At 44.7% G+C, this 12,137-nt stretch overlaps 1 protein-coding gene across 6 annotated transcripts in view; it reads right to left on the reverse strand.

Annotated features, from left to right (window-relative positions):
- plekhg5b (pleckstrin homology domain containing, family G (with RhoGef domain) member 5b) overlaps positions 1-12,137 on the reverse strand; it is a gene marked incomplete at both ends in the record, with an annotated part of 75,769 nt that overhangs the window by 21,630 nt on the left and 42,002 nt on the right. For all 6 annotated transcript variants that reach the window (XM_083920700.1, XM_083920698.1, XM_083920701.1 and 3 more), the window contains 6 exons: positions 4,228-4,394; positions 6,980-7,116; positions 7,216-7,307; positions 8,922-8,982; positions 9,208-9,307; positions 9,960-10,101. In XM_083920700.1, coding sequence (XP_083776826.1) covers positions 4,228-4,394; positions 6,980-7,116; positions 7,216-7,307; positions 8,922-8,982; positions 9,208-9,307; positions 9,960-10,101 — 699 coding nt within the window. The remainder of the gene's footprint in view (positions 1-4,227; positions 4,395-6,979; positions 7,117-7,215; positions 7,308-8,921; positions 8,983-9,207; positions 9,308-9,959; positions 10,102-12,137) is intronic.

The raw sequence follows: 12,137 nt of genomic DNA on the forward strand, positions 1-12,137 counted from the left end.
TGCGTTGCCATGCCAGGACATGAATCCGGTCACTAGGCAAATATCTAAACTTCTTTGAGCAAAGCCCTTGATTCCATAAAAAGCAGGCACGCACGCGTTTTATGGCGAGTGCCAAAGCTGCTGCCATAGAAACTCAAAGACCGCATTCGGTGCCCACATGTCCGAGCGGAGCCTTTGTCCTCCAAATAGCTTTCATAAAATATGGGCTGGCACCCAACACGGATCACAGTGTTGCTGCTGTTGAGTCTGTTAAAGACAAAAGTATCCAATAGACTTTAGAGAGCTTTGCTTTCATGGCAGGAGACTCTTTATTTGGGTCCAAGACTGAAATAATTTATGAGTCACTCTCAAATACTTTCACAGAGACAGAAAGATGAGAAATGAGGGGCTGCAACTCACGAGTCTTTTCATTTTTGATCACTTTTCATCAGAAAATACTAACAAATTTCCAAGAATCTAACATTGCATGTTCCTTAGGGCTGCAACTAAAGATGCTTTTCATTATCTGCCCATTATTTTCTCAATTGAACGTTTAGTGATTAAATGTCAGAAAAGATGACGTCTTGTTTTGTCCAAAATCCCAAAGATATTTACTTTAATATTATATAAAACAGAAAAAAGCTGGAAATCTCCATATTTCCCCTTTGTGCATGACATGATTGAATCTATTATCAAAAGTGGATTCTTTTTCTCAGCTCTAATGCTTGTTTTGCCTGGGATAATATATTTACTATAATAAAAGACAAAAAAAACCAGAAAATATTGACATTTTAAAAGCGGGAACTGGTCATTTTTTTAAACTTTTTTTTAATCCTCTCCAGATCTTTAAAAAGGTATATACAAATAATCTCGGCTCTGAATAATAATTTGTGTTTGACGTGATTTTTCCACAAAACTATTTCAGATACCTAAAATTGCATCTTCTCCTATATTCTCATTGAAAAATCCAAAATATATGAATATGCAAAACTTGTTCTAACTCTGACTTAAAGTTTCTCCAAGTTTACTAATATGTTCATTCTCATTGTTTGTGCATTTCAAGTTTTCACATGACACTTGGAGCCACGGACTGTATATAAGTCAGAGGCTTTTATAGCTCCTCAAAAGTGGAGCCAGAGCATCTGGACCGCCCCCTGCTGGCTGGGTGCATATAGGTCATAAACCCCGCCCCTCCATGTTTCTATGTTAGCTGATGGGACGTGGGCCAAAATAAAAGGTCAGAGTATACATCAAATATTTTTTTTTCCCCGAAGATGATTTCTGTCATTTAGGAACGTTTTTTGATCATGCTGGATTTTGTTCAAGTGTTAATGTTGAACTTGAATGCTGAGAAGTGTGGTTTGCATTATTTGATGCTATAAAATGAATGACAGCTACTGTGCAAACTTTGGTTCCATAATGACAACATGTAATCTGTAATCCTATATCTGATATGTGCGATTCACTTCTGTACAGTGGGAGGAAGTAGAGATGCATCGTCCATCGTTATATAGACATTTTCAAAGGAATTCCATTGCTAAGCAACAGCTTTGGCCCTTGTTAACTTCCTGTCAGTTGATGTCATTCATGTTCACTGCAATAGGACATATTTAGAATGTGTATGCTTACATCTTTGGTCTATACAGTCTATGATTGGACTGTGATTGGCTCTGAAAGTACTTGTGATGACACAAACTCACTCTTGTTTAGACGTTTTTAAACTTTAGCTTTGAGCTCAGAGAAACTCTTAATGTCAAAAGCAGCCTTCAGGAATTAGACTCTGCACAGTGAAGCTCAAACACACTCCCCTTTACTCAAGTGTTAGTAAAGGGGAGTTTAAAAAATTAATTTTCTGTTGACTACAAAAATTGATTGAAGCTCAGACAGCACCAGTCAGAAGCTCACTGTATTTCACCAACAGATGCGTCAGCACCTCCCTGCCCCCCTGAGGACACTCACATCACTCTCTGCACATCCAGTCAATTAAACTGACAAGTGCCTGCAGCGTGGGTTCACTGACATTCTTTGGCAAAATGCCTCAAAAAGAATCAGTAGTGTGATGGCACAAACAAAATAAAAAAACAACAATCCCTATCAGCAACAGGAGGCCAAATACTCTATGACTAAATACTGCTTCCTCAGCAACCTCCTCTGTTTACGTCTCCGCTCGATGAGTAACAGTCGTGACTTACCGCCACAGATGGCAGTAAAACGCTGCGACCGAGCCTCTACCCATTTTCCCCGCCCCGCAGCATTGATGACATCAAGTCTGTTTACAGTGTGTGCGCACACACACGTACACACAATCCATCTCACCTGCAAGTGGAGTCTAGACTTGCCTCCAGGGTGTTGACTTGTTTCAAGCCCGAAACAGCTGAGAGAACGCCGAACACCAAAGATTAGAATACATACTCGCTCAAGTTTTAAGAGTCCTGACTTGATAAACAGTCTGTTTGGCTCTTTATAATCTTTATCTTTATGAACAATTTTTACTGTTTCTGTGATATAAACAATAGCTTTATGTTACTCCTGCATGAAATTCACTAAGGAATATTTATGCGACATTAAAACTGTCTTGAAACATGCATGTGATCCCATTGTTTCTAAGGGCGCACTGACACTGTCCATCCGTACCGTGCCCAAGCACGTTTCTCGGCTAAAGTCTAGTTCCTTTGACCAGTGTGAGTGCCGTGGCCGGCAAGCGTACTGCGCCGAGACTCGTTTGGGAGAGGTAGGCTTTTGTAAAGCACGTTTGCACATGTACGAGCACGAGCGTGCGCACCTGTACAAGCACGAGGCCTACGGAAGTTCTGACGTCATTTTATGTGCGCCTGTTCGGGCCGAGGCCCAGATAGTGCCAATACAAACGGGCCCTACCCGCGGGGGGCGAGGGAAGGGGGGACAAGTACCCTAAAGCAGGGGGCACGGTACGGATGGACAGTGTGAGTGCGCCCTAACACTACTAAACAAGTAACAGGTAGTATGGGTTGTATCAACCCCATCGACGGCAGCATCTATCCTCCCAAACAGTAAATGCATGCACTCGTGCTCCCAGAGGGCACATGGATGACAGCTTTACAACCATTCAAGTTTGAGCAACTGTGAAACATCTGGGAATAATAAAACACATCACTGACAACACAACAGATCATGTAAATAATATTGTGCTCGACACAAATCACTGCTCCTACAGGAGCCGATATTGCTAAGCAACCACTTTGTTCAGGCTCCTCTTCAGTGACAATACTGTCGTGCAGAGGAAGCAAATTTCAATTGCTGATCTCATTGTTTATAAAATATTCAATTGTGTCACCTTTGTAGAGAAGCCAGTGGGCTCACAAATCTGCAGCTGTTAGAAACAGAGCTGAAAGAACAATAAGTCTTATATAACTGTATTCATAAAGCAAAAAAACAACAAGTAAACAACATTTACTAGTCCCACCTTCTCAAATGAGAAGATTTGATAATTTCTCTCTCTAAATTGAATATCTTTGGATTTTAGATTGTGTTTAATCCTCTCGCCTTAACAGCGCTTGCTTAGCAACCGCAAACCAGCTTTTGTTTAAAAACATAAAAAAAGCCATAACGAGCAGATTCCCAGTGGAGCATTTCCCTTCTGTGTGTAAGCCGGCCTGCTAGTTTTCAGTGTTGAGGGTAACATAATTGGTTCTGTACGGCTTTTTTTATTAGACTTGGATGTGAACCCGGTGACCGTCTGCCCTGTTATGCTCCATGTCTGGCAGCCGAGCTGTTCAGAGTCCTGCAGGCCTCCGTCAGCCTCTCAGCGTCCCTCATCGGTAACAAAACAGCCACTTCCTGTAGCCGCAGGAAGTGCTGAAGTGGCACAGAGTGTTCCAGAGTGAACTGGTCATTATACGAGACTGGAGCAGGCACTGGCGTGCACGTACACGAGTGTGAGCGTACGAAGACGTGCACGGCTGGCAGCAGACTGCAGCGGAAATCCAAAAATACATTCCCAGGGTTCTGCTGGGCAGATAAAGGTAATGCAATACGATGAGGTCATGGTGGGATTACCACAAGATACTGCAGAGGCCCACGGCACGATGGGAGTGAAGGAAGAGGAGGTGAAGTTATGGAAAATAGTGAAAGGGTGTGGCGAAACCTAGGGTGTGCCTGTGTTTGTGTGTGGTTTAAAGGGGTGATGTAGTCTGAGGGACAGTTATGAGTGTCACGTTAAGTAGATCCACCGTGACATGATATTATCTTGTTCAACAGGATGCAACTCACCAACAGATCCACGTTTTCTTTGCGTCCCAGGGATCCATGCTCCACCCTCTCGCTGGCGGGGGTGAGGATGTAGGGGCTCTGACTCCCAGAGGGCTTCATGTTGGGAAGACTGAGCGAGCGCATGTCCTTCACACCCTGCTCCACCTTTAGCTCATCACCTAGCCGTGCTAAATGGGGGAAAAAGAAGAGGGACGTTGAGCGGTCTGGGAAAAGGAATTCTGTAAAACTGAAAACTTGCTTAGTTCATTATTTATTTGAGATCTGTGTGATTTATCACTAGGTCATTGTTAAGTGAGCACCCCACCTAACCAAAGTAAGTATTAAATGCTTTAACAGGCTCTCATCAGCATCATAAAGGAGATATTACCAACCAAAAACAGGACTTAAATTACAGCAGTTATATATTTTTTGGACACTTGAGGGCAGCAGAAACAGGCTGACATTGAAATGGTCAACTTGTTTTCAAACTGTTCACACACAGATACAGAGCAACATAAGCGTTCATGTTTATTAGCTGTGTGTTGTGAATTTAAGTCCAATATTCACTCTGTTTGCTCTGTTTTTGTCCCCTGTAAACATTAAAGGGCCCATATTATACTCATTTTAAAGTGAATACATGTATCTGGTTTCTGCATGTTTTAATGTTAATAACTCTATTCACCGCCTGCCTGAAACAGTACATGACTTTCTGGATCTTTCACATCTGCGCTCTCAGCGTCTTTGCAGAGACATGGCAGCCGGGGAATGACTGCAACAGCACTGCAGCAACACTTTCTACTTAAATATGGTATAGTTGTGACATCCCAACTATACAGAAGTCCTGACGGCTCGTTTAAAGAATACAGGCTGTGAGCATTTCCCTGTGGATTGAGCGTTTTGATTTATATCACACCTCGAAATGCTTTATAATAAAAAAAAGACATGGAAATCTAACTTTTTACAATATGGCACTTTTTAAATAAAAATATTTCTTGTATCTGCTTTGATATCTGTTACATTTTAGAACCAAAAAGTGGACGGAATATAGAATCTCAGTCGTCGTCGAACCTCCGATCATGTGACTTAACAGCTGTTTGAGCTCTGTGTTTCAGACTGCATGTAACTCCAGATTGCGCCCAAGAGGTGCACGTTTGGAGGGTGACAATTTCAAAAGAGTAGCAATTAGTCATGGCACAGGGTTGGTTTTATGGGAGGCTTAAATGGACCTTTGATCCAGAAACTGCAGCAAGTGTAACTGCAGCGATCGCAGAGCAGAGGCACCATTCCCAGTTTCCACTGAGGCCCCGTGGGAACGAACGCTGGCAGAGTCATCATGGTGCTGCTGTGTATAAGATTCATGGGAAAAACTAATGACACTTCTGGAGAAAGATTAAGCAGAACACTGACAGTTTTCCCCCTTGTAGTTGTGATCACTTCTACAGATACAGTCCACTCCTTTGTCCTCACAGTCAGAAACACGGGTGTGAGAGGAAATCTGTCCCGCTCGGTTATTGTTAAAGCCGCACATATAAGAATGGTGTGACGTCTAAAATACACCAAAGTACAAGGCTGAGAGGCTACCTGCTTTCTATGAACACAGTGCAACACACTGCTATTAGACTACTCCATACTGCTGCTTTCATAATGTATTTTACAGGTTCATGGTTTGATTGTTTGCCCATAGTCTGTTCACAACTGTCCAACAACTGAATGATTATTATGACTGGAAGTTAGAAAACGCAGACATGACTCATCTGCTAACAGCGGTGTTGTAATTCATTTTGAAGAAAAATGTTCTGCTGGCAGCGGAGTGAACACTCACAGCACACACTTGAAAATAAAACGACAGAGCAAAAGAAAAGAGATGCCAAAGAAAAGAGTTAATCGTTGGTTTGTGGGCACATTATTTATTTGACCCTGAAGACTCTTATCACTTATGCGTCACTGATGGATTCATGACATTCAAGACAAAGACAATGGGGGATATTTACCACTGCAAATTAATCAAGATGCTAAATTTTGCCTCCACGTAATTAATGAAGATGCACTGAGCCCAGCTGTTTGTCTGATTAGCATGGTTGCACATGCACCTGAATAAGATCTGATGCTGAGCTGTTTTGACTAGAACTGCAACGATGAGTCGATTAATCAAGAAATTATTGGGCAGATTGATTCATTAACCCCCAAAAAGGCAGATTTCCAGCGAAACAAACCAGGAGCCTCTATCATGAAGGATTTGTGTGTGAAGGATTGATTTATGATTATGACCGTACAAAGTCTCTGAAAAGACGCTGCGGTTCCAGGCTGGATTACAAAGCCAACGTTCCCAGAATGATGAGCAGTGTAGCCAGACACCGCTGTGAAGTATGGGTCTGGCAATGTGCAACTATTAAGGTCAGAAAACAAGGGAGGGAACTGAGAAAAGTTAAATTATGTGGAAAAAACTGTTCCACTATTTTTCTTTTGTCTTTGATTGAAAAGCTTCTGATACATTATTCTTGTATCCCGCTGTCACTGAAGCATTTTCTCTGTCCCCATGTGTCTCCAATAAAACAGCGTCACAAGTTTCTACACCTGCTTCTCCCAGATGTTAGATTTCAGACGCAGTCGTCAATGTGCAGTGGCGTAGGAGCTGTTGGTAAGAATTTTCCTTCCTATATTTAACCTCGCTTTTCTCTCCTTTTATCAGCACAATAATGTCAAAGCAGCCTTCAAGTAAATAGGGACACACCTACAAATAAATGGGTGTACGGTTCATTTAGTGTGTTTTTACCTTTGACTTTGAGGTAGTGTCCTCCAAAACGGTAGGCCTCGAAGTTGAGGGACAGCGGCGTGTTGGACTGATCCAGGAACAAGTCGACCCGGGACAGCTCGATGCCGTTCCTCTCGAACACTGGACCCAGAACCTCTCTGGGAGCACGCAGAGATAAAAAAGAGAGAGAATTATGGTTCACATCAAACTCTTACGGTACGTCTTTTGTCGGCGACTCCTCTTTCTGCTCTTCTTACCTCAGCGTTTTCTTTTTCATAGCAGGTACAATTTCTGTGTTTATGTCCACGTTGAGATCAAACTTCAGACTGAAGCACTCCTTGCTGGGGTCCTGCAGGGGGAACAGACACGCTGTTAGGGCGCGCTCACACTATCCTCCCGGACCGAGACCCGGACTTTAGGGTACTTGTCCCCCCTCCCTCTCCCCCCCGCGCCCCAGCCCCGTTTGTACTCACACTACCAGGGCCTCGGCCAATACTTCTTGCTGTCCATACGCCTTCAAGCCGTAACACGTCACACGCATTGATCGCGTGTGTGTGGCTTTGTTTACAAATCTTTCCACAGACTTCAGAGTTTTTGTGCGTCTTGTCGACTGTTTTTGAATATTTTCATCCGACCAAATCTGCAGTAAACACTCCACCTCCGCATCACGCCAACGCGAACCTTTCACCACCATTGTTGTTGTTGTTAAATATCCGCGCATGGTCCGTCCTTCTATTTAAATGTCCGAACAGGCGGACATAACGCTACTGCCGTAGGGCTCGTGCTCGTGCGCGTACACGTGCGCACGCTCGTGCTCGTACATGTGCAAACGGCTCCGCTAAAGCCCACCTATTTCAAGCGGGCCGTGGAGGGCCAGCTGGCCCCAGTTGAGCGCGGAGCGGGTGCGCTCACACTACTTAAGGGTACTAGACTTTAGCTGAAAAACCGGTTTTGGCCGCGGCCAAAAGGATAGTGTGATCACGCCCTAAGGGTTTACACAGGTGGGGCTGCAGCTCTGCTGGCCCGCCCCCGGGCCCGTGCTGTATGTGTGCTCTCAGCGGATCCACAGGGGGGCTCCTTCTCACTACACTGCCAGACTCAGGCACAATGCAGCCTGGGAGATACCATTATGTTATATCAGCATTGCGAGGAAAAACAGAGGCTGCTTTCCTACTGCACCATTCTCTCGCTTGTTTGTGAGAAACTATGCTTCCCCAAATAACTCTGAGTCACAAAACAAGTGGCAAATACTGTTAACCCTCTAAGGGCGTGATCACACTATCCTTTTGGCCGCGGCCAAAACCAGTTTTTCAGCTAAAGTCTAGTACCTTTAAGTAGTGTGAGCGCACCCGCTCCGCGCTCAACTGGGGCCAGCTGGGCCGCCACGGCCCGCTTGAAATAGGTGGGCTTTAGCGGAGCCGTTTGCACATGTACGAGCACGAGCGTGCGCACGTGTACGCGCACGAGCACGAGCCCTACGGCAGTAGCGTTATGTCCGCCTGTTCGGACATGTAAATAGAAGGACGGACCATGCGCGGACATTTAACAACAACAACAATGGTGGTGAAAGGTTCACGTTGTGTTTACTGCAGATTTGGTCGGATGAAAATATTCAAAAACAGTCGACAAGACGCACAAAAACTCAGAGGTCTATGGAAAGATTTGTAAACAAAGCCACACACACGCGATCAATGCGTGTGACGTGTTACGGCTTGAAGGCGTATGGACAGCAAGAAGCATTGGCCGAGGCCCTGGCAGTGTGAGTACAAACGGGGCTGGGGCGCGGGGGGGAGAGGGAGGGGGGACAAGTACCCTAAAGTCCGGGTCTCGGTCCGGGAGGATAGTGTGATCACGCCCTAAGAAATCTTGTAAAGTCTTTCAAGCGATGAAGTCTGTCGACTCCTTCCAGGAACAGAAACTGCGTGGGGGGATTTTTTTTATGTTCATCTGTATGATTACTTACATCAGTGTGTCGTCTCCTTGGCTTCTTTTTCACCAACTTCATCCCCCCTGTTTTACGCTCCCTGCAAAACAGTTACACACACATTATCATACATTTTTTTTTCATCCCAGTTCCTCAAAAGAACCCAATATATGAGAAACGGCTTAATCTTAAAAACAAGCAATCAAACTGTCAGGAGACACACATTTCATGGCTGTAATTTATCATCCAGTGTGAAAAGACAAGAGCTCTAACTGACAAGGCAGGATACATGAACACTGGCGTGTCATAACGGAGGGTTACCGACCCGCGGTCGTTGCTCCCTTCATCCTCTTCCTCCAGGTCGGAGGGAGGGCTGGTGCGCGGGGGACAGGAGCGCGTTGACACGTTCCGGGCCAGGATGGAGGCTAAAGGTCAACAAAACACAGCAGTTATTCCTTCTGTTGTGTCACAACTAAAGCAATCTTTAATATCCAGATTAAAGGGTTGGTTATCCCAAATTTAAAAGGTTTTCTCCCGTGCCTCTGGTGGTATCTAACCATACAGTTAGTTTTGCTTTAATTTGTCCAGGTTTTGAAATCTTTGTCTCAATAGAAAATATTTGGATTTTGTTTGTGCTGTTTACAGTATCATCTCTTTCTGTAATCAGTTTCCTTGTGAAAGCTGCCAGAGCTTGCTTGAAAATGATCACCTCTCTAAATTTTCTATAAAAGTAATCCAGTGATTCGGCAGCTAATTCTGCAAACTTTAATACTTATTAATTGGGCAAACGTAGATAAAAGTACAGGCTTAAAGACTCAAGTTGCAGCCTGCAGCCCACAGTATCACACTGACTTAAGGTCAAGGAAAAAAAACATTATTTAAAAGAACCGACCCTCTGACAACAGTAACAATGAGAGTTTAACTCCTTTTGTTGTATTAAATAAAATAATAATAATTACACAAACCATACAAATTATAGTTTTACACATGGGAAACAACCTGTTGATTTAAAGTTTTTGCCTGACAACAATAAAAACTCGCTGTGATATTTACATGGTGAGAGGTAGTCAAGTCTACCTTGAGGTGTTAAGTCAAATCGGGGGTGCCGGTCAAAGTGCATGTTGTCTGTGTTCTCTGAATGGCTGCGTGAGTCACATGACTCGCACAGGTGAAGGGGGCTTTTGTTATTCAGGTCTTGGCAGTCTGGGTGGTGGCAAACCTAAAAGCAGACACAGAAGAGGACAAAAGAGAGTCAGATCACATGACGGTAAAGTACACAAGGTCCCTGCATTGAAATATAGACTGGGCCAAAGTGAAAATGGTAAAACAGTCACACGCATTTGGAATAAACAGACTATTGTTTCTGCCACAGTTAAATGACCACAGAAGCTGCCACAGGCATTCCTGAGGTTTGGTGACTCCCACCGTCCAACCATCTGTCCCCCCTCTGTGGGATGACAACTAATTGACTTAAAGTTAGTTTTTCACCTCATGTGCTGATCTGGGACCAGCTCACCCTTACGTAATCCAAAACTGTATCCCGGGAGGTGCAACAATGAAGCTGACCACAGGTCAGTAACTGGGAGACGTCCAGGCTGCTGGGCTCCAAAAGCTCCAGAGCCGAGGCGACAGGCGGCAGAAGGCTGCAGGATTAAGGATCTCTCTGTCTTGCCCCAGACAGATCCTTCCCCCCACCCTGCCCCCTGCCCCCCAACGCCTTTTCCCTCACCTCAGGAGCACCAGTGGACTCCTCGACATCTCCTCATGCCACCCTGTGTTCCTATTCGCCATCACTCACGCCCCGGCTCAGTCAGGAAGCGAGGACGTATGGGGAGATACAATAGAGGTCCAGCTAATGTACTTCCTGTCATTGTTCCAATGTCGTGCGGAGGAGCAGTGTGTCTGTGCATGTGTGTGTAACTTTGTGCACAACAGGGGTTTGAACGCAAGCTAGGGAGTCTGGCTTTCATGTAAACACAACAACTACAAATATGCAGGAGGCAGACGTCACCGCCAAAGAAAACGCTGGAATACAGGCCTCTCTGAAGTCTCTACACTGATATTACATATGCATGTATGCTAGATGCTGCAGCTATACTGTACATAACAGAGTGTAAGTGCAATCAAGAAACTCAGATTTCAATACAAATCACTCCCTCTGTCCCCAATCCTCGTACTCTACCGTCATGTTCTGCAGATTGGAGCAGGAGTCTACCCCGCTCCTGCAATTCGACTCCACATCCATGCCAGCAGGCACCCAGGACCCCAATAAACATCCAACTCGCCACCGCGTCGGCCTGCTAATTCACTCAGCAGCTTGTCCCCGCCAAGCCACACTGACGAGCTGCCTTATTAATCCACTCCTCTCAATGTCTAGCCAGGTATAATCGCAGATTTTAAAAAAGGAGCAGGACGTAGGGCAGGAGGAGGACAGAAGGAAGGAGGGATAAAGTCATGGGAGGGTGAGGAGTCCCAGTACAGATATAAACCTAAGGCAGGAAGGAAATGAGAGGAAAAAAATGGCCATCCAGAAGCTGTTCAGAAGTACAAAGCCCCCCTAATCTTGCATCCTAATTGGTGCCTGTGCTCCGTCAAAGCCATCTGACGGTCCTTCAGAGATTAAACAGCCTCGCTCTGAGCTCCACGAGCTGGGTCTCCTCTTCTTTTACCCCTTCGCTCCCTGTCTTTTCTGTCCTCTGCCACCACCAGCCGCAGACTCCTCCCTTCCTTCTCATGCACCCAGGGTCACTATACCCAGACAGAGCCCCCAACCAAAGAGAGGTTTTAAATAGAAAGAGTCAGAGAGGCATACGAACATACCATGCTATCCCTCCAGTAAGATGCATTCAAGGGTAATTCCAGTTTATTACAACTTAATAATTCTCATAGTCTGGGCTCATTTCTATCAGTTACGACAGTAAGTGCATACTGAAGTAAGTGATGAGATCTGAGAAAGTGTAGAGCATGTGAAACGGGCAGTCAATCCATTCAAATGTTATTATTACTCAAAGGAATAATGGTCAATCCTGTAAAAAACAAGATCCAAATTGTACTGAACTCTGAGCTTAATGCTAGTGTCGTTTGTCATAATGCTCACGATGATAATTCTAACGTGCTAATGATTATCAGGTATAATGTTTACTGTGTTCACCATCTTAAGCACCTTTCACACTTGCACTGCAACCTTGAAACAACCTAGACATTTCCCAGAGCAGCTGTACGTCTGAACGCAAATGTCTGAATCCTTCGGACCAG

The sequence above is a fragment of the Echiichthys vipera genome (genome assembly GCF_963691815.1).
Source record: "Echiichthys vipera genome assembly, chromosome: 9".
Lineage (NCBI taxonomy): Eukaryota > Metazoa > Chordata > Actinopteri > Perciformes > Trachinidae > Echiichthys > Echiichthys vipera.